At 43.8% G+C, this 22,735-nt stretch overlaps 1 protein-coding gene and 1 long non-coding RNA gene across 3 annotated transcripts in view; one reads left to right on the plus strand and one right to left on the minus strand.

Moving 5' to 3' along the window:
* The window catches only part of lpcat2 (lysophosphatidylcholine acyltransferase 2), a 71,106-nt gene extending 52,595 nt beyond the window's left edge, over positions 1-18,511 (plus strand). For both annotated transcript variants that reach the window (XM_038806747.1, XM_038806746.1), the window contains exons 10-14: positions 162-287; positions 5,543-5,696; positions 6,132-6,230; positions 9,479-9,620; positions 16,597-18,511. In XM_038806747.1, coding sequence (XP_038662675.1) covers positions 162-287; positions 5,543-5,696; positions 6,132-6,230; positions 9,479-9,620; positions 16,597-16,784 — 709 coding nt within the window. In that variant the 3' untranslated portion in view covers positions 16,785-18,511. The remainder of the gene's footprint in view (positions 1-161; positions 288-5,542; positions 5,697-6,131; positions 6,231-9,478; positions 9,621-16,596) is intronic.
* The window catches only part of LOC119971339, a 106,263-nt gene that overhangs the window by 6,958 nt on the left and 76,570 nt on the right, over positions 1-22,735 (minus strand). The gene's annotated exons all lie outside the window — the stretch shown is intronic.

A 22,735-nucleotide genomic window follows, 5' to 3' on the forward strand; every position in this document is an offset into this window, starting at 1 on the left:
TCGATAATTATTCAGTCTCCAATTTTTCAGTTTTCAGTATCTTATTGAGAATTTCAGTTCTATGAATAGACCAATGTTATGTAGGCATGTGTAACATTTTCTTCATGTTTTTTGATGGTGGTATCAAAATGTTTTCTGCAATCTATTTATCATTTTTGTAGAGCACTGGATGTGCCAATTACAGATCACACATTTGAAGATTGCAGACTGATGATTTCAGCTGGTGAACTGACTTTGCCCATGGAAGCTGGCTTGGTGGAGTTTACCAAAATAAGCAAAAAACTCAAGTATGTTAATCTGACTTTATGGGTGGTTCAAAACTTGTTTTGTGTTTGAAGTTTGAACGTTAAAATAGAGTGCAAATACTCTGACTAAAAATGTGGATTTTTTCATTAAATTGTCAAATCAAATGAATGCATGTCTCTCAAATCAGTAACAGACCAGTTCTTCAATCCAATGCATAGACACTATACCTAATGTGCTTTAAAAACCACTCACCTCAGCTAAAATTGAAATACAAAGAATTATAATGCCTCCCAAATACTTATGAAAAGACGGGGAAGGGAATGCTGACATTTTTCACCGACATGTGGAAAAACTAATAAAGCACCAGGCCAATGACTGTTGTAAGATGTCGGACACACTAACATGAGATATTGACTATTAGACCTTTTATTCCAATGTCACACAGGCTTATCTTAGTAGTTCCACTTTTTTCACAGTGCAGGAAAGTTTTCTTCTTCACACTTGTTTTATTCAGGGTTCACATTTTAGTTGCTTCATCCTGAGAAAGATTTGGCGAAGAATGTTTAGTCACGTTAGTTTTGGGCCACACTCCCAGTCATAATTGACAGGCCATAAAAACATTTGTGTTTATTTTCAATGCTGATTTCCCACAAGTGTTTACCACTTGCTGGCTGTCCTCTCGGGCCCCTCGATCTCCCCCGTGCTGTTTAAATTGAAGAGAAGTAGGACAGAAAATGGTGACCAAATGCAAATAAGGAGACAAAGGATCTAAGGAAAAGTGATGGAGAGAAGGTTAAAAAGGGAAAAATGCAAAGACAATAAAAGCAAGAAAAAACACCAAAAAGAGGAGCAGAACAGGATTGATTCATGGTGCAAGTGGCAGCTGATTACAAATCCTCTGCTGAAACCATGCATCTAAATTTGCACATACTTGGATGTAGTTGTGCAATAGGAACGTTTCCTGCCAGAACATTGTGCAACCTCAAATGAAATTCTCAAGCAGAAAATAGGAAGTACATGAAGTCTAAATTTACCAAGCCTTTAGGCTCATGCCTGTCGAGAGCAACCATACTTTGGTAAGTTCTGCTGCTCCTAGATTTACCTCTGGTCAAAAAGTCGAACAGATTAAAGGGATATGATTCAGATAAGGGGAACAGATTAAAGGGATATGATTAAAGAGGGATATGATTCAGGCGCTGTGCAGATACCTTTTGTCATACTAAGTGAAAAATTTCCAGCTCTTGCATCCTGTAAACAGATGTGCAAGAGTAATCTAGAATGTAACATGCAATAGAAACACTATGACATATTAGAAAACAATTGTCTTCTCTCTGACTGTTTCGTCTCTCGGGTTGATGTACGGTTATGGTTTTGTTTCAACACATACTGATGGGAAATGGGACCAGGTTTGTGAAGCTGAAAGCGCAGTTGTCTGGCATGAAGAACTCCTAGATCATAGAATTTACAGTGCAGAAGGAGGCCATTCAGCCCTTGGAACGCGCACCCTACTTAAGCCCACGTGTCCACCCTATCCCCGTAACCCAGTAACCCCACCTAACCATTTGACACTAAGGGGCAATTTAGCAAGGCCAATCCACCTAATCTGCATATCTTTGGACTGTGGGAGGAAATTGGAGTACCTGGAGGAAACCCAGGCAGACACGGGGAGAAAGTGCAAACTCCACACAGTCACGCAAGGCCGGAATTGAACCTGGGATCCTGGAGCTGTGAGGCAGCAGTGCTAGCTGGTTAGAAAGTTTACTGATGAAGATTGACAGTTTTTTAAAAAAAAAGAAACCAAATGATTAATTTTGGAAAACAATACAAAACAAAGATGTTTCTGTTTGATGGACCAGTCAAAGAGTAAAACTTCTGGGTATCCTGCTGGAGTTTTTGCCAAAGTTTTGAATTAAACAGTCACATCAAACATCACACCAAATCATGCATCATTGTTAAAAATGCAAGACTAAATTACACAGTTATGCCTAAAACTGTCTCTTTTAATTTGAGGTTAAACAGAATGATCTTGGGGCGGCACAGTGGTTAGCACTGCTGCCTCATGGCGCCGAGGACCCTGTTTCGATCCTTGCCCCAGGTCACTGTTCGTGTACAGTTTGCACATTCTCCCAATATCTGTGCAGGTTAGGTGGATTAGCCACACTAAATTGCCCCTTAATTGGTGCTTTTCACAGTAACTTCATTTGGAGCCTACTTGTGACAATAAGCAAATTTCATTTCATTTCAATTGGGAAAAAAAAGAATTGGGTACTCTAAATTTATATTTTAAAAAAAGCGAATGACCTGGATAGGGGGATGATGGAAACACTAAACTGTGCCTGGAGACAGGCCTATGTGATCTGTAACTAAAATCTATAGGATGTTAAGTGGCAGTTTTCTTGAACAGAAAAGAGGGGCAGCTGCCTTTCAGAAAACACACACATACATACACACACACACACACACACACACACACACATACATACATACATACATACATACATACATACATACATACATACATACATACATACAGAAACAGAGAGTGAAACATAAACAGATTTTGCTGTATTTTTGTGTTAGCTGCCAGCAGGATGCTGGTGAGGGCTGATTCTGTGTTTGAAGTGATGGGCCTTGTGGAGATTTAAGGAACAAGGAGTTGCTACTAAAGTTGGTTCGGGGATACTTGAAAGGTGAGTGACTTCCAAAGGACACTGGAAGACTTGCCCTGGCATAGAAGGAAACTTTGTAAAATGAGGAACAGTTTGGAACTTGATCTTCAATGCTACATATATACTGGGAGCATAAAATAAAAATCTGTTGTGAAGTATATTGGGAGTACTAGTTAGTTAATTGGGAAGTACCTTTCCTTTAGTTTGGTGTATTAGTTGTCTGTTAAATAATTTTTGGTGTCTGTATATTTTTGTTACAGTGGAAGTCTTAAATATGAAATCATGTCCTGTGATTCTTTCCTGTGGTTGCTGAGAAATTCATTTTTCTTTTGAAAATTTATTCACCTCTTTGGGAATTGTTACACTATCATCCCCAACATGCTCAGGTTCTAATTGGAATTGTAGATTCTAGCTGGGACCAGTAAAGAGTGGCACGGTAGCACAGTGCTTAGTACTGTTGCTTCATAGCACCAGGGTCCCAAGTTCGATTTTCGCTTGGGTCACTGTCTGTGCACAGTCTGCACGCTCTCCCTGTATCTGTGTAGGTTTCCTCCGGGTGCTCTGGTTTCCACCCACAAGTCCCAAAAGACGTGCTGTTAGGTGAACTGGACATACTGAATTCTCTGTCGGTGTACCCAAACAGGCGCCAGAGTGTGACGATGAGGGGATTTCGACAGTAACTTCATTGCAGTGTTAATGTAAGCCTACTTGTGACCATAATAAAAATTATTATTATTACCTGATGCTGGGTAGTGATCATTGAAAGACCTTTTCTTTGTGTATGTACAACTTGCAACTTTGATTTCTACCCTCTCCTGAAGGGGGCCGTTAAACCATAACCATCTGATTCCATGTCAAGAGTGCCATCAACTGGGCTGACAGGGCGATTTCCATATATTGTATCATGTGTAATTAAGCTCTGCACTGTAACAAAAGTGGATGTTACATATGAAGATCAATTTTCTATTTCAGCATTCATCAGGTGGGCAGAGGGTGGAAAAATTGCAACATGGGGGGCCTCACGGTAGCATGGTGGTTAGCATCAATGCTTCACAGCTCCAGGGTCCCAGGTTCGATTCCCGGCTGGGTCACTGTCTGTGCGGAGTCTGCACGTCCTCCCCGTGTGTGCGTGGGTTTCCTCCGGGTGCTCCGGTTTCCTCCCACAGTCCAAAGATGTGCGGGTTAGGTGGATTGGCCATGCTAAATTGCCCGTAGTGTAAGGTTAATGGGGGGATTGTTGGGTTACGGGTATACCGGTTACGTGGGTTAAGTAGGGTGATCATTGCTCGGCACAACATTGAGGGCCGAAGGGCCTGTTCTGTGCTGTACTGTTCTATGTTCTATGTGCCAAGAAGCTCTCCAGAGGTCCAAGCTATTTTTTGTGGTTGAATTAGAATGATTTTGTTCAGTTGTAATTGGGGCTTTGTATGTGGATGAGATCACCAAGGAACTGAGAGAAAGCAGGAATATTTTAAGTTGGATCAGGAGGATAATTTATGCTGCTGGCCCCTTGAAAATCAACTCGCAAAACAAATTTGAAACTTTTTTTAAACTTAGTGTACCAATAATCTTTTTCCAATTAAGGGGCAATTTAGTGTGGCCAATCCATCTAATATTTGGGTTGTGGGGGTGAAACCCACGCAGCCATGGGGAGAATGTGCAAACTCCACACAGACAGTGATCCAGGGCCGGGATTCGAACCTGGGTCCTCAGCGCTGCAGTCCCAATGCTAACCACTGCGCCACATGCCACGTCGCAAATTTGAAATTTAATGAAACAGCTTAAAAATGCATTGGGCTCCTAAAAAATGATTTCTGACCCCAATTTAAAAATTTCAATGCAGCGTCCAATTATTTTGGCTGAGAGTACTGTCAGGGGCAAATCTTTAAAAAATATATATTTTACTGAAAAAGAGCTGTTTATGCTGAAAAAGAGCAATGAGATAGAAGTAATGTTCATATTATTTGGGGCTGGTTATTATCGAGTGTTTTTGTGTGTTCATACTTTAAACTCTAATTTAATCCAAGTTTCCTTTTGGGAGGAAGACACTGGATTATTTGGAGAAGTATGTTGAACCTGTACTCAAGACCATCTTGCTGTACTCCATATGTAGAATAGGAAAGGGAAATGCATGTGAATTCTATCTCCGAATTCATGAAGGTTCAATTGTCTCTTTCTACTTGATCTGTGCTTTTGTATACCCCTGGCTTTTATCTAAAGTCTTGGGAAGAGGTAAGTGTCGGGGCAGCACGGTAGCATGGTGGTTAGCATAAATGCTTCACAGCTCCAGGGTCCCAGGTTCGATTCCCGGCTGGGTCACTGTCTGTGTGGAGTCTGCACGTCCTCCCCGTGTGTGCGTGGGTTTCCTCCGGGTGCTCCGGTTTCCTCCCACAGTCCAAAGATGTGCGGGTTAGGTGGATTGGCCATGCTAAATTGCCCGTAGTGTCCTAAAAAGTAAGGTTAAGGGGGGTTGTTGGGTTACGGGTATAGGGTGGATACGTGGGTTTGAGTAGGGTGATCATTGCTCGGCACAACATCGAGGGCCGAAGGGCCTGTTCTGTGCTGTACTGTTCTATGTTCTATGTTTAAACTAACAAACTGTCCAATAATTTGCTTTGCTCTTCCAGTCTGAAATGGGACAATGTAAGAGCACAACTGGACAGATTTTCTGTCATTGCCAACAAGTCCAAGGGTGGAAGGATTGGTATTGAAGAATTTGCCAACCACTTGAAACTGCCAGTCACACCTGCACTTAAAGAGGTGTTTTCTCTTTTTGATCGGGTAAGTGCACTTTGTGTAATTTTTTGAGAAATTTGATCGTACAGTTGGGAAATTAAAAATAAATTCTTCCCAAAATTCTGGTAACATTTTAGTAAGTTTGTAGGACATTGATATTACCTCCTGATAGTAACTGAGCAACTTTGGTAATTAGGCCAAGTAAATCTGGATATAGAATTTTCAGTGGGACACAATAGAAATTGTGATTTCTCTATGTAATGAGCATTTTACGGATGTGCTTTTATTACAACTATACACTATAATCTGTAACTATAGCCACAATTTTATTCGCATGACAAGCATACAATCGTAATTGAGATTTGTGCATGTGTTGTCTTAAATTGCAGAACTACATTAATTTACTAATTTGTCAGATTTTATAACACAGGTAATAATTGCATAAGTAATAAATATGCAACTGATGTTTTGTCTTTTCAGAATGGTGATGGTACCATAGATTTCAGAGAATATGTAATTGGTTTGGTGGTTCTTTGTAGCCCTGCCAACACAGAGGAAACCATCCAGTTTGCATTTAAGGTAAAAGAATGTACAATCTTTGGGCCAGGGTTTAGAGAACCCCAAAGTGTATCATGGAGTTCACCTGACCCACAACTTTTAATATATTGTGGTATGGGGGGGCCCACTCTACAGATGTGGTACAGCAGAAATGGAAAAGCATTTTTTTACAGCACAACAATGTTTATTCTATTGACTCAAGTTAACCTTTTTAAAACATAGTGAACATCTTAGCAACCATCAATTCAAATACAACCCCCAAAGAATGCAACACTAAGTAATCCTTAATAACATCCCAAACAACATCCAGAAGACAAAAGAAACACCTTTTAATAGAAGCACATTAGGTTTACATTCACTACTGAGAACATTTATAATTCTGAATTCACCAAATGATCAAGAGATAGTCTTTTCATGGCAGAAAGAAGAACAGTACACCTGCTCTGCCTGGCTTCAGCTCCAACACTGAAAATGAAACTAAAACACACCCTGCAGCAAACAGCCTAAAATACAAGTAAAAAGCTGCCGGACAGCACAGCTCCACCCACACTCTGATATCACTGCATTAATAAACACCCATTTCTTAAAGATACTCTCACATGACACCATACTGCAAGATTGAGCTATGAATTTGCTGCCCACAGTTCATTTTCCAAACTGAATGAAGCCATTCATATATTAATACATTTGAACTTAAAATAATTAGATGCAGAATCAAAGTTTCCTTGAAATATTCTATTAAAAGCAATTGGTTACCATTTTTCCTGCCATGCTGACAGGAGAGGTTCTTGCTATCAACGAACCCAGGTTCGATCCCAACCTCAGGTGTGTGGAGTTTATACATTTTCCTTGTATCTGCGTGGGGTTTCTTCCAGGTGCTCCGGTTTACGCCCACAGTCCAAAGATCTGCAGGTTAGGTGGATTGGCCATGCTAAATTTCCCCTTGGGGTGGAGTTGTAAGGACCATGAGACACAGGAGTAGAATTAGGCCACTCGGCCCATCGAGTCTGCTCCGCCATTCAATCATGGCTGATATTTTTTTCATCCCCATTTTCCTGCCTTCTCCTCATAACCCCTGATCCCCTTATTAATCAAGAACCTATCTATCTCTGTCTTAAAGACACTCTGTGATTTGGCCTCCACAGCCTTCTGCGGCAAAGAGTTCCACAGATTCACCACCCTCTAGCTGAAGAAATTCCTCCTCATCTCTGTTTTAAAGGATCGTCCCTTTAGTCTAAGATTGTGTCCTCTGCTTCTGATTTATCCTACAAGTGGAAACATCCTCTCCACGTCCACTATATCCAGACCTCGCAGTAAGTTTCAATAAGATCCCCCCTCATCCTTTTAAACTCCGAACGAGTACAGACCCAGAGTCTGTGACCCATTCGTCATATGGCAAGTTCGTCATGCCAGGGATCATTCTTGTGAACCTCCTCTGGACCCTTTCCAAGGCCAGCATATCCTTCCTTAGATACGGGGCCCAAAACTGCTCACAATATCCCAAATGGGATCTGACCAGACTCTTATATAGCCTCAGAAGTACATCCCTGGTCTTGTATTCTAACCCTCTCAACATGAATGCTGACATTGCATTTGTGTTCCTAACTGCCGACTGAACCTGCACGTTAACCATAAGAGAATCATAAACAAGGACTCCCAAGTCCCTTTGTGCTTATGATTTCCTAAGCATCTTCCCATTTAGAAAATAGTCTGTGTCTCCATTTCTCCTTCCAAAGTGCATAACCTCACACTTTTCCACCTTGTATTCCATCTGCCACTTCTTTGCCCACTCTCCTAGCCTGTCCCAAGTCCTTCTGTAGCCCGCCTGCTTCATCTATATTACCTGTCCCTCTACAGATCTTTGTATCATCTGCAAACTTAGCATCAATGCCTTCAGTTCCTTCTTCCAGGTCATTAATGTATATTGTGAATAGTTGTGGTCCCAGCACCGACCCCTGAGGCACATCAATGCAGCATGGTACATGCTGTTTGTGGATGGGGTGCCAATCAAACAGACTGCATTGTCCCGGATGCTGTCAAGCTTCTTGACTGTAGTTGGCGCTGCACTCATCCAAACAAGTGGAGAATAAGCCATTGCACTCCTGACATGTGCCGTATAGATGTTGGACAGGTTTAGGGGAGTCGGGGAGTGTGTTACAGCCACAGGATTCCTAGCCCCTGGCTTTCTCATGTCGCCACAGTATTTATCTGACTAGTTCAGTTCAGTTTTTGGACAGTGGTAACTCTCAGGATGTTGACTGTATCCATGGAGGCAGAGTTAGCATGAACACCTTGCATCCTTGTGAGCTAAGAGCACTGTATTGAATGATATGATGACTGCTGATCAGTGGGTGTGAGAACAGGACATATACATCTGTCCTTGACATCAGATCACCTATTTCCTCAGGTCATCCTTGAAACATAGAATCCCTTCAGTGCCATTTAGTCCATTGAGTCTGAAAGAGCACCCTACTTAGGCACACTCCTCTGCCCTAATCCCATATCCCCACCTAACCTGCATATCTTTGATCACTAAGGGGCAATTTAGCATGGTCAATCCACCTAACCTATAAGACCATAAGACATTGGTGCAGAATTAGGCCACCAGGCCCATCGAGTCTGCTCTGCCATTCAATCATGGCTGATATTTAAAACTTGCACATCTTTGAACTGTGTCTAGAAACCAGACCACCTGGAGGAAACCCCCACACACACATGGGGAGAATGTACAAAGTCCACACAGACAGTCACCTGAGACCGGAATTGAAACCAGGTCCCTGGTGCTGTGAGGCAGCAGTGCTAACTACTGTGCTAACATGCCACCCCACCTTACTTCCTCCCCTGGCAAGCGTCATAGCCTATGAAAATGTCAAGATGCCATGACCTAGAGAGGGGGTAGGTGCTCGTGCCACGAAACTGACTGAATCCAGCTGTTTAAATAAATGCTTTGACTCCATCAGTTCTTTGATGCATAGAATTCCTACCTATCGTTCTTCCATTGCCAACAAATTAAAATCATCCAAAGATGAGTAAACCAAGAAATATTTTGACTTTAAAATTCACCCTATTGGTTTCCAAGTTAGTGAGGAAATTATAATATTAGCTGTAAATAGCTTGAGTGTCAATATATTTCTGTTACTTTCCACACATTTGCTGTTTCTTCATGGTACCATGGTCTTAATTCAACTTCTGGGTCACTTTATCAAATATCTTGTTATCATTTATAAATAGTATGTGACTACTTTATGGAGATTATCTCTTTATCTCAGTTGTTTGACTTGGATGAAGATGGATATATAACAGAAGAAGAATTTTGTTCTCTCCTGCGATCTGCTTTGGGTGTGCATGATCTTGATGTTTCCAAATTATTCTCTGATATCGATGTCAGTGGTTCAGGAACGATTTCATATGGTGAGTGATTTTTGGTTGTGCAACTTCAAGTTCCAGGAGAATGTTTTCATTCTTTCTCTGTATTTGATAGAACTGTGAAAGCATTTTTTTTAATGGCTTTAATAGCTTCCCGTATTTTTATTCACCTTGCAAAGACTGAAGTATGTAATATCGCTGCTTGTTTCTCTTGGGTACATTGAGGATCAATATACAATCAACTATAGAGCTATTAGACCCTTAGTTGTGTTGCCTTCAACTGACATGTACTTGTAGCAAGGTACAGAATAGTGCTCAGGAACAAGAGCTCGCGTAGTAATTCCTCACTTGCTTCTGCACCAGAGCTGGGGAAACCCTCTTATTTCCCCGTCACACACCCTCAAATCAGTTCCAACTGTCCAGCCGTTGGTTTTTCTTTGCTAAAATAATTCTGCTCCATCAAACCCTCACCTCTATTTCTGTTGACCTTGTCCCACAGTCTCCTCTCTGATCATTTCCCCTAATATGGTCCCATCTGGAATGCAAGCTTGAATGTTTATGGTGGGCACCTTGATAAGCTAATCATCATAAGATCTGACTGGGTCAGATTTAACACTGCCGATAAAAACAGAAAACACTGGAAATACACAGCAGATCTGGCAGCATGTATGTAGAGAGTGAGAGAGAACTAAACTTTTAGAACAGTGACCTTTCATCATGCTTCAAGATCCGCTCAATATGTCTAGCATTTTTTGTTTTTATTTCAGATTTTCAGCACCAACAGTATTTTGTTCTCCTATTATGTTGAAGTACTATCGGGTTCTGCTGTTTTGGGCCCAAACTGCTCACTATTCCTGGACCACCTTGGTAACCAGTGGCTTCTTTTCCACACTACCAATTTTCAACCCCTTTGAATATAATATTTACTGTAATAAAATCATGGCTGACATTCTACCTCAGTTCCAGCTTCCTATTCTTTCCCAATTCCCTTAGTTTCCAAAAATCTATTGATCGCTTAAATATACTCAACGACCGAATATCCACAGCTCTCTGGAACAGAGTTTTCAAAATCTTCACAATCCCACGAGAGAAGAAATGTCTCCTCATCCAGTTCCTAAATGGCCAACCCGTTAGTCTGAGTCTGTGCCCCCAAGTTTTATATGGCTCAGCCAGGACAAACATCCTCCCTTTGACGCTCCTTCAGAATTTTATGTTTGAATTAGATCATTGCTATTTTTCTAAATTCTAGTCAACTTAATTCCTCCTCATAGAATAGGCCTTTCACCCAGGAATCATTATGGGACCATTATTCCAGATGAGGCCTCACCAAGGCCCTATATAAGTGTAGTAAGACTTCTTTACTCATGTACTGAAGTACATCATGCCATTTTCTATTGACTTTCTGTGATTAATGTACAAAAGGTACCAAGGTACACCTCAATACTAACTTTTCCCAGTTTCTCATAATTGAAATATTCAATTTTTCTATTTATCTCTACTAAACAGCAAAATTCATACTTCCCAATATGATATTCCATCTGTCATTCTGTTGCCCATTTATTCAATCCATCCATATCCCTTTGCATCCTTCTCATAACTTATCTTCATTCCTGGCTTTGTATCAGCAGAAAACTTGGATACATTCTACTCGGTTTCCTCATCTAAGTCATTAATATAGACTGTAAATATTGAAGGCCCAGACACTGACCCTTGCAGAACCCCACTAGCTACAGCTTGCCAAATTCAAAATGACCTATTTATCCTGACACTCTTTTCTGTCGTTAGCCAATTCACAATCCTGTATATTTCCCCAATCCCTTGAACAGTAATTTTGTGTAATACCCTCTTATGTGACACTGTAGTGATTGCTTTTTTTAATCCAAAAAGATAACACCTACTGGGTCTCATCACCTGCTTCCCCCATCTTCACCTCCAGCAAGTGCAAGGACCTCTTAGATTTTTGTTACTAAGATTGAGACTATCCATTCAGCCTGCATTCCTCCCTTCTGGTTCAATAGGCTCTGGTTCTCCTCTGCTCTATCTCTGAACTCTCTCATTTTTCACTTGTTTCCTGTCTCCTTTCTTCCAACCACAAGCTTGTTTTTCCCATGTAATCAACCCCCTGCGCTCTTGATCCTATTCCAGCTAATTTGCCCATCTCTTGTTACTAACTACCTTGCTCTGCTTGCAAATCTAGTGTTATCAAAACTCTCCTTAAAAAATACGCTTTGATTCTTTTGTCATTGTAAACTACCACTTTGTCTGCAACCTCCCTTTACTCTTAAGACTTTGAATGTATTTTAGCCTCCAAAACCATACCCATCATTCACTCAAGTCCATGAACTTCTCCAGTTGTCAGATTTTTGCCCTTGTCACAGCAGTGACAGAGTCCTAAATGACATCCTCCATGAGTGTGACTTTGGTGCATTATTTTTTCTCTCAAGCTGTCTGTAGCCTCTGCTCTAGCCTTTGACGTTGTTGTCCACATCATTCTTGTACAAGAATATGGATTGGCCCTGTAGAACTTCTCATAATAGTGGGCATGGTGGCACAGTGGTTAGCACTGCTGCCTCACAGCGCCAGGGACCCAGGTTCGATTCCAGCCTTGGGTCACTATCTGTGTGGAGTTTGGACATTCTTCCCGTGTCTGCATGTTTTCCTCCAGGTGATCCGGTTTCCTCCAACAGTCCAAAGTTGTGCAGGGTAGATGGGGTTTTGGGGATAGGGTGGGGGAGTGGGCCTAGATAGGGTACTCTTTCAGAGGGTCGGTGCAGACTCGATGGGCCAAGTGGCCTCTCTCTGCACTTTAAGGATTCTACTCCCTGAACCCCTCATTTATCTTCCTCCCGTTTCCCTGTCCGGAGTCTCAGGATTTCCCTAGACATGGCCTGCTTCTATATCTGATGGGCAAACATGCGCCTTGACCTCTCTTCATATTCATACTGCTCTGCCCTCTGTAGCTGCCCCACTGATTAATATTACACTCCTGTATGCTTCACCCGATGCCGCTGTCTATGTATTTATACTGTGTACCATGTGTTGCCCTTTTACATATTTTCTTTTCTTGTACTAAGTGATCTGTTGGAGCTGCACGCAGAAAAATACTTGTCACTGTACCTCGGTACACGTGACAATAAACAAATCCAAATCCAATTCCTGTTGTCAGCCGATCGAACTGCCCCGTAATTTATTTCTCTCCGCCAACCCCTCCTTGGTGGGAGCCCTCAAATATTTCCTATCCACCTCAACTATCTCATCCAACAATTGTCCATACTCCTCTATCCTTCTCCTATCTCTGTACGCCTTGAACAAGATAATCTCTCTCTGAACCACTGCCTTCAGCGTCTCCCAAAATGTAGCCGCCGATACCTCCCCATTCTAATTCAACTCCATATAGTCTCTGATCACCGCCTGTACCTTATCACTGAACCCCTTATCCACTGGAAGCCCCGTGTCTAACCTCCATCCCCGCTTCTGCTCCTGCCTCAAGCTAAGTGCAACCTCCAACCAGTGCAGTGCATGGTCAGAGATCACGATTACGGCATATGCAGCACGATAGCACAGTGGTTAGCACTGTTGCTACACAGCTCCAGGGTCCCGGGTTCGATTCCTGCTTGGGTCACTGTCTGTGCGGAGTCTGCACATTCTCCCCATGTCTGCGTGGGTTTCCTCCGGGTTCTCCAGTTTCCTTCCACAAGTCCCAAAAGACGTGCTGGTTAGGGATATAGGACATTCTGAATTATCTCTCTCTGTACCCGAACAGGTGCTTGAGAGTGGCGACTCGGGAGTTTTCACAGTAACTTCATTGCAGTGTTAATGTAAGCATACTTGTGACAATATTATTATTATACTCCAATCCCGCCAACACCTCTCAACTCACCTTAAAAAAAAAGTTGATTCTGGAGTATACCTTGTACACGAGTGAGACAAAAGAATGCTCCCTCTCCCCCCGGGTTCCTAAACATCACAGATCCACCGTTTCCATCCTTTCTGTAAACACTCCCAGCTCCTTCCCCATCCTCAATCCTCCCATTGACTTGGGGCTCGACCTATCCACCATTGGCTGCAGTATGCAAATAAAATGAACCCCCATAAGTCCCAATTTTGGTGCATAAACATTCACTAGCACCACCAACGTCCCGTCCAACACCTCATTCCGTATCATATCCCCCCCAACTTGGTCCCACACTTCCTTGGCCCCTAGAAACCCTGGGCAAAATTCTCCGGCCCCCCGCAGGGTCGGGGAATCGCCCGGGGCCTTCGTAAATCCCGCCCCCGCCGTGGCCGGAATTCTCCGCCACCCGGGAATCGGCGGGGGCGGGAATCGCGCCCGCCCCCCCCCCCCCCCCCCCCCCCGTGCCGGTCGGTGGGCCCTTCGCGGCGATTCTCCGGCCCGCAATGTGCCGAAGTCCCACCGCTGTCAGGCCTCTCCCGCCGACATGGTTTAAACCACCTCTGGTGCTGGCGGGAGCAGGCGGTGCGAGCGGACCCCGGGGTCCTGGGGGGGGCACGGGGCGATCGGACCCGGGGGGTGCCCCCACGGTGGCCTGGCCCACCGATTGCCCACCACTCTTTCTTCCGCCACCACCACGGCCTCCACCATGGCGGAGACGGAAAAGACCCCCTCCACCACGCATGCGCCGGTGTTGACGTCAGCAGCCACTGATGCTCCGTCGCATGCGCGGACTCACGCCGACCGGCGAAGGCCTTTCGGCCAGCCCTGACGCCGGTTGGCGGGACGCCAAAGGCAGTTGGCGGCAGTCGGAGGAGTGGGAGCCACTCCGGCGCGGGCCTAGCCCCTAAAGGTGCGGAGAATTCCGCACCTTTGGGGAGGCCCGACACCAGAGTGGTTCTCGCCGCTCTGCTACGCCAGGACCCCCCCCCCCACCCTGCGGGGTAGGGGAGAATCCCGGCCCCTGTCCTTTTGCTCAACCGGCTGGCTTTCCACCACGACTTTGAATCGAACCCCGACTGAAATATCTGGCCCACCCATCCCAACCTAACCTGACCTTCACCCAGAGGTGCGTCTCCTGCAGAAAGACCACCCCTGCCTTCAAGCTCTTCAAATGCCAAAGATCCAGGACTTATTCACCGGCCCGTTCTGTGTTACAAACTTAACCGGAGGCTTGTGCCTCCACTCCCCTCTACTGCCCGCCATCCTCCCCTTCCAATTCTGTCCCCTTTAATTTCACCCGAAACTGGGCCCATCTAAGATGGCTCCCTTCTTCATCCATACCCCGCTCCTACTCCAACACTGCCGCATCGCGTCCCCTCCCCCACCCCCACTCGGCCAATCTCCTCCCACCCCCGCCCGGCCACCTCCCCCACCTCACTTTCATTCACCAGCATTACCTGCCAGCGTGGCAGCCCCTGCCTGAAGGCTCCTCCTATCTACTCTTCCATCCTCCCCCCTGGTCTATGCAAACAGCTCCCTGTAGACCCCACACGATAAAAAGATGCATCCAAAAACACAAGTCCCCTCCAAAAAAGAAAAACCATATAAGGGACGGGGGTGGGGTGGGGCGGCAGTCGCCCCCTTACGAACATATTGCCCCTTAGCAAATCACAACAACAAAATCACCCCACCCAAGAAAAACACCCCCTCTCCCACCCTCCGGCCCCCGCACTACCCGCTTCATCGAACTCTTGTTCCAGCTCCTCCATCTCCTATCAACGTTTAGCTCTTCCACAGTTTATGGTCTCTAATAAAGTAATTGGCCTCCTCTGAGGTTTCAAAATAGTACTCCGGCCTTCAAATGTCACCCACAGTTTCGCCGGGTACAGCACCCCAAACCTGATCTGCCTTCCCACTTTGGCCTTGTTGTACCCGGCACGTCTTTTCCCCAATTCCTAACCAATGTCCTGTTAGATTTCGACTCTCGCCATTGATCCTTTCAAGGGTGCTTCCCCTCCCTCGATGGCCTTTGACCGATCTTCCTACGTCTCCTTTCATTGCTGGCGGTTACCCTCGCTGATGAACAAGAGAAACCGTAGAATAGAATAGAACCATAGAATCCCAACAGTGCAAATGGATTCCATCCGGCCCATTAAGTCTGCACCAACCCTCTGAAAGAGCACCCTACCTGGGCCCACTCCCCTGCCCCATTACCATGGCCTCACCTAACCTGCACATTCCTGGGCACTAAGGGGCAATTTAGCATGACCAATCCACCTAACCTGCATATGCTTGTACTATGGGAGGAAACCTGAGCACCTGGAGGAAACCCACATAGACACGAGGATAAAGTGCAAACTCCCCACAGAGTCAGACAAATCTGGAATTGAACCTGGGTGCCTGGTTCTTTGAGGCAGCGACACTAATCACTGAGGTGAGTGGTGGGTGAGTGAATGAGAGTGTCGTGAGAGAGATATGGTAAGCGTGAAGGATTCGGGAGACGGACAGTGAGCGGTGGTGAGTGGGTGGTTGGATGCAACGAGCCAGTGGTAAGAAAGAACAGTAAGCATGTAATAAAGCATTCAATAAAAGTAGTAATAAGTAGTAAAAGTAATCCCATCATTTTGTTGTTATATACTCTGACATCTTTTTGGACTTCTGCTTTTGTTGAAGAATGCCCATGCAAACAATCATACATTTGCTTTTTCTCCTCCCTCCTTTTTGCTGCTGATGTCCTGCTTCACTGGTGGTCATGCAGTTAACTTGAGGCAATGTAGCAACAGCATGAGAGTTGGTTTCTAAATCTTCACAATTTACGAGGACGAAATGATGGCAAATACTATGACATGAAATGAAAATGAATGAAATAAAAATCGCTTATTGTCACGAGTAGGCTTCAATGAAGTTACTGTGAAAAGCCCCTAGTCGCCACATTCCGGCGCCTGTTCGTGAGGCTGGTACGGGAATTTCACCGTGCTGCTGGCCCGCCCTGGTCTGCTTTAAAAGCCAGCAATTTAACCCAATGTGCTAAACCAGCCCCAGGTATTGGGTATAAACGTTGACATGACAGTGTGAAGTACTGGGAAAGTATTTCTCTTCTGATGAGGTATTTCTTTTCATTCACAGAGGTATTCCGTGAGTTTGCTCTGTCACATCCAGAGTATGCCAAGTTGTTTACCACCTATCTTGAACTTCAGCGGTATAAGGCACTGCAGACAAAAGATGACGACGACGATCTAGAACCATTTAAAAAAGCACAGTCACCAACCGCCTCCGAAGACAGTTTAAGCAGCTCAGATAAAAAGGCTGACTGAGTTCCAATAGCTATTTTGTACTGTGAAGAAAAGTTACTAAAATGTCGTCTTTGAGGTCCAAGCAGGATTCTGAAGTTCCTGTTCTAAAATCTACCAGCCGTTGTTTTATTATAATATAAATGTATTGTGTCTGTCATTTTATGATGCTTCATCTTGTAAATAATATTCAGATTTTTTTAAGGTAACTGCTCTCAAAATGATCAAAATATATTCTGGTCATTTTCATTAAATTGCAGCTTTTAAAAAAAAAAAAATTATAACTATCAAATTTTACTTGTGTATTTCTCATTGTATTTTTTTTTATAAATTTAGAGTAGCCAATTTTTTTTTCCAATTAAGGAGCAATTTAGCATGGCCAATCCACCTAACCTGCATATCTTTGGGTTGTGGGGGTGAAACCCACACAGACACGGGGAGAACGTGCAAACTCCATACCCGGGTCCTCAGCCCCGTAGGCAGCAATGCTAACCACTGTGCTACTATGCTGCCCTTTTATTTCTCATTCATAACAGCAGCAACTTGCATTTGTATAATGATTTGAACATTTAAACAAACGCCCAAGCTGCTTCACCTCCGGGAAATAATGGATGCCAAGCAGGAAGGGAGAGTGCAGAAAGCTGTGGAGGTGGAGAGGCAAAGGTATGGTTTACAGAGGGAATTCCTGAGACCAAGACAGTGGTCATTGCAATCTTTCCTATAAACTGTAGGGCAAGTGGAGGGAACAAACAAAAATATTTAAAAGTTCTCATTCCTGAGCTATACTATTGAATTGGCAGTATTTTTATAGCTTGCCATTTAAATGATGATATCTGAAAACAATCAATATAACTTGTACATACTTACCTCTGATATTTTAATTGCTACTTAGTTTTTCAGCTGTAATGATATTGTGCCTTCCACTATGCAAAATATATATATAATCAAATTAAAGCAGGTAAACAACATAAATGAGCAATAAACCAATATCCGTTAGGCAGGATCCGTCTCTGGAAATGCAAGTTTACTTTTATTTTGAAAGTCACTTCTCAAGGTCAATGCGTAAAATATTTTGTAACTTGGGTTTTATAATGAGCAAGAAACAATGTGACTGCTGAGCTATGTTACATTTAAGTTCTGTCCCATATTTTTCTGTATTAAAACTTTAAAAAGACAAACTGGCAGGTGACTATCATTTTCCCATTGGCCAATTCTCTCCCTTAATCCTGAAAGCTCTGACACTAGCTCAGGTGCAGTGCAATAACAATATTTGTTCCCTTCCATATTAAATGTGACTAGAATCGGGGGCATCCTGAGGGTAGATAGTCGTCCTAGCTGCCCACCTGGATGACAAAATCCAGCCAAGAGGGTCGAGGGAGATGGCCTTGGCTGCAAGAGAGTGCCTGTTCGACCCTGGAGGGACAGTACGCCAAAATCCAATGCCAGCCTGACATCTACAGTTTGCACACACTTCCAGCAAGGGTACTGGATAGCAATCACTGGGGGGGGTGGGGATTCCAGATGTTATTTTTATTTCATCTCCTTCCCCTCACTAGCTTAATAGGGTTGTCAAAGTAAATTGCTACCCTCGTTGAGGTATCAACCCAGCACAGACTGGGAATTTCACATGGAACCTACTGGTCAGTCTGAATTATCATTGCACCACACAGTATCTTTATGACTCGGCCATGTTGGAACCAGAGTTTTCTTCTGCTACAATGTTAAATAAATTCTAACTTTTTAAAATCTTATTTCGCTTGTTTGGTTTCTTTCCTGACAGCAACGTCATTTTTTGGGTTTCCTGTAATGTATGGATACAAATAGTAGCAACCCCAACTATATCAACAGTGTTTAGTTCTACATTTCCTGACTTACTGACCTCTAAGATAGACTGAGAAATTTAGAATTTCTCACTGAAAATAAGCATACTTTCTCTGAGAATGTGCACTTTTCCTTCAGCGGCACTGCACTCAAGGTTGACTGAATCAGAAAGTTCTTCAGAAAAGAATTTTTAAAAACATTTTTGTTCAGACAAATCTACCTCTGCATTCAGATTAGTGAAATATACCCCTTCATGGTCACAAGAGAGGTCTCACAGCCTTAAACCCAAGTTTAGTGACATCTTGCCACTACCGAGAGTCCAAGAACTTTTAGGATCAGGAAAAGGCCATTTTAAAAAAGCATCCTTTTTTTTTTTAAAGTAAAGAGGGTTTATGAAAATTGAAGCTCAATAATTCATTGATCACTGCTCTAATTTGCCACCTGATCTCTCTTCATACCACAATTGTAAGAGAGATGATAAACCTTCAAATGATCCAGGTTTTGGACCAGGACTGATGGTGAAACTGTCACTCCACCCAAACAGTAACTGCCGGACTCCACATGGAAATCCAGAAGTTGCTGTGAGTGAGTTTAAGTTCCTCTGCAGGCTGCACTGTTGCGTTTCCTACATGCTGCTATGTCTAGTACAGTCATGAATTGGCGAGAGTTTGCTGTTAGTTTAGCTTGGAAACGTTACACCTTGTTGAATGAAGTGTACCTGGGTTTATAATAACATACAAAGTTACTAATAAGCACCCTCATGAAAAATTAATTCCATGGGTGAAACTCTCATTTTTTTTGTCAGTGTGAACTCGGGCAGGAAAAGCAGAGTGTAGCCTGTTGGCTGCACTGCCGGCTTTACCTGCCATATCTTAAAACACTTAGGCAAAAAAATGTGATGGGGCGGGTCCCACGGCATCACAATGGCAGGAATCTTGCTTCAAGGCAGCCTGATGCAAAGATAAAAACAGAAAAGGAACCACCCGCCACTACTGAATTCCTCTTCCCTCCATACCCCCCCAATCCGACACGGAACACCCAGCACCTCTCTCGCAGAGCCCCTGGTACTACCAGAGCATAGCCTCTTCCCTTGGGGGATATACTTACCTGTTCACTCCAGTGGGATCTGTTCGGCAGCTCCCCATTTTTAACAAATCTGTTGTAAACCCCGCTGATGTGATATTACACCACTGGGTGGGTAGGATCTTTCCTGCGTAGGGAATGCTACAGCAGAGATGCCTGCTAATTATATTAAAATGTATTCAAATGGAGGTCCTGTCGGTGTATGGCAAGAACCCCGTTAACGTCAGTGGCGAGAGGCCGGTGTCATTGAGCAGTGAAATACCGCTGACATAAAAGCCTTTTGGGGACTCCCCCTTGATTCTCCGCCCCCTCCACCATTCCTGCCTACTGAAAATGGGACCTGAAACCACTCCCTCCGCCTCCCGGCTTCATTTCTTAAACAAGAGAACAACATTGGTTATTCTCTAGTGTTCTGGAACCTCGCCTATGGTCAAAGGGGATGCGAAGATATCTGTTAAGGCCCAAACTATTTATACTCTTGCCTTCCGCAGTAACCTGGGATAGATCCCATCCGGCCTCAGCGACTTGTCTACCTTAATGCAATTTAGGATACTCAACATTTCCTCCTTTGATATATTGATGTTCTCAAGAGCATTCACACACCTATCCCTGATCTCAACATCCGTTCTCTCCTAGTCCTGGTGAATATCGATACAAAATGGTCATTATGGATTTCACCCACTTCATGTGGTTCACTCCATTGTCCTTGAATGGACCATTCTTCTCTTGCTAACTTCTTGCTCCTATTATATGCACAAAAAGCCTTGGGATTTTGCATGACCGTGGTTGCAAAAGGCATTTCATGATGCCTTTTAGCCCTCCTAATTCTACGTTTAAGTTCCTTCCTATTTTCACTGTACTCCTCAATGAAGTAGGAGTACTTCATTGTTTTTAGATGCCTAGACCTATCATATTTTTCCTCTTGACTAAGCTTACAATTTCCCTTGTCATCAGTGGTCCCCAAATTCTGCCATTTCTAACCTTCATTTTTGTGGGGACAGCCTGACCTGCACTTCAACCAACTGGCCTTTAAAAGCATCCCACATGTCAGATATGAATTTGACCTCAAATGGCCGCTCCCAATCCACATTCCCCAGTTCCTGTCTAATTTGGATGTAATTGGCCCTTGCCCAATTAGCGCCCTTGCCCAATTAGCACCCTCACCCATGAGCCTCTCTTGTCTTATCCATGACTACCCAAAATCTGGTGGAATTATGGTCGCTAAGCCCAAAATGTTCCCCCACTGAAATATCAGTCACCTGGCCTGGCTCATTCCCCAATACCAAGTCTAGTTTGCACCCCTCCTTGGTTGGATTGAGAACATACTGTATCCAAAAGCCTTCCTGGACACATTTAACAAATTGCGCTCCATCCGAGCACCTGGCTGTAAGGGATTCCCAGTCAATATGGGGAAGTTAAAGTCATCCATCACAACTACCTTGCTTTCTTCACACCTTTTCAGTATCTGACAACACATTTGCTCCTCTGTCTCATGCGGGCTGTAGGGAGGTCTATTTTGAATGCACACATAATGTATATAGTTGTATAAAGTTGCATATCGGTATGATCTCTGGCCAGCAGGTGGCGTCAGACATCCATCAAATGACTGGAGTGACCCGCCAGTTGGTAGTAGGGCGTACAACAGGATTGTCGCACTTAGAGAAGCTCCCGAGGAATTCAAATAACTTTGTACAGTAATCTGTTAGATATCTTTCCATGTGTTTGCCATTAAATCATCGTTCCAGTTAAACACCTACATTTCTGTGCATAACATTGCTACGGTGGGACAACAGAACACAACATGGTACCAGGAGTGCAGAACATTTAAAGGTAACAACAAAAAAGACGAGGCAAAGTACGCCGAAGAACAAAATTGAGAAAAAATTATTCTGTTGACCTGGTGAACTACGGCTCTTTGCAACCCAATGCAACAAACGGTGGTGAAGTTTGAGATGGAAGGTTTAAAGGTACCCCACCAACTTCAAGTCTCGGGTAGCGAAGGTTTACCAGACTGATTCCAGGGATGGCGGGACTATCATATGAGGAAAGCTTGACTAGGTTGGCATTGTTCTCACTGGAGTTCAGAAGAATGAGGGGGATCTCATAGAGACTTATAAAATTCTAACGGGACCAGACAGGGTAGATGCAAGATGTTACCAATGATGGGTGTGTCCAAAACCAGGGGTCACAATCTGAGAATTCAGGGTAAATCATTTCGGACAGATATAAGGAGACATTTCTTCACACAAAGAGTGGTGAGCCTGTGGAATAAATTGCCACAGGAAGTAGTTGATGCTAAAACTTTGAATATATTCAAGAGGCGGCTAGATATAGCACTGGGGGAGAATGGGATCAAAGGCTATGGGGAGAAAGCAGGATTAGGCTATTGAGTTGGACGATCAGCCATGATCGTGATGACTGGCGGAGCAGGCTCGCAGGGCCAAAAGGCCTCGTCCTGCTCCTATTTTCAATGTATCTATGTAACATAGATGAAAACTGACACGTTTTCAAGCAACCGTTTAGACTTTATGTTTCAGCCCTTGGCCTGCAGGCACAGCCTGACGAGAGGTACGTTGTGTTGCTGCTCACGGTAGCAGGTCCTCAAGCAATTGAAATGTACAATACCTTCGCTTTTGATAGCGAAGAGGAAAGCAGGAGCTACGATGAGGTGCTAAAATACTTCGATCGACACTGCTCTCTGAAAAAAACACTTTGAAAGATACCTATTTCATTCCTGTACCAAAAAAAGCACATGAACCGTTCAATAGCTTTGCAACCGACTTGAGGTTGAAGGCCCAGGCTTGTAATTTCGATAATCTGGAGTTATTGATGATCCGTGACCAGATAGTGTTTGGGACATCAAATAATAAACTCTATGAGAGATTGTTGCAGGAAGACTACCTCACATTAGAAACTACCATCAAGATCTGCCAGGCAAGTCAGCTAGCTGCGCAGCAGCTCAGTATGTTCAGCTCAAACACTATGGGCGCCAATCTCAAAATAGACACTGGCACCATGAGCACTGTCACGCAGTTGATAAAGAAACATGGTCTCACTGTGGACGGCCATTT

The sequence above is a fragment of the Scyliorhinus canicula genome, chromosome 9, assembly GCF_902713615.1.
Source record: "Scyliorhinus canicula chromosome 9, sScyCan1.1, whole genome shotgun sequence".
NCBI lineage: Eukaryota > Metazoa > Chordata > Chondrichthyes > Carcharhiniformes > Scyliorhinidae > Scyliorhinus > Scyliorhinus canicula.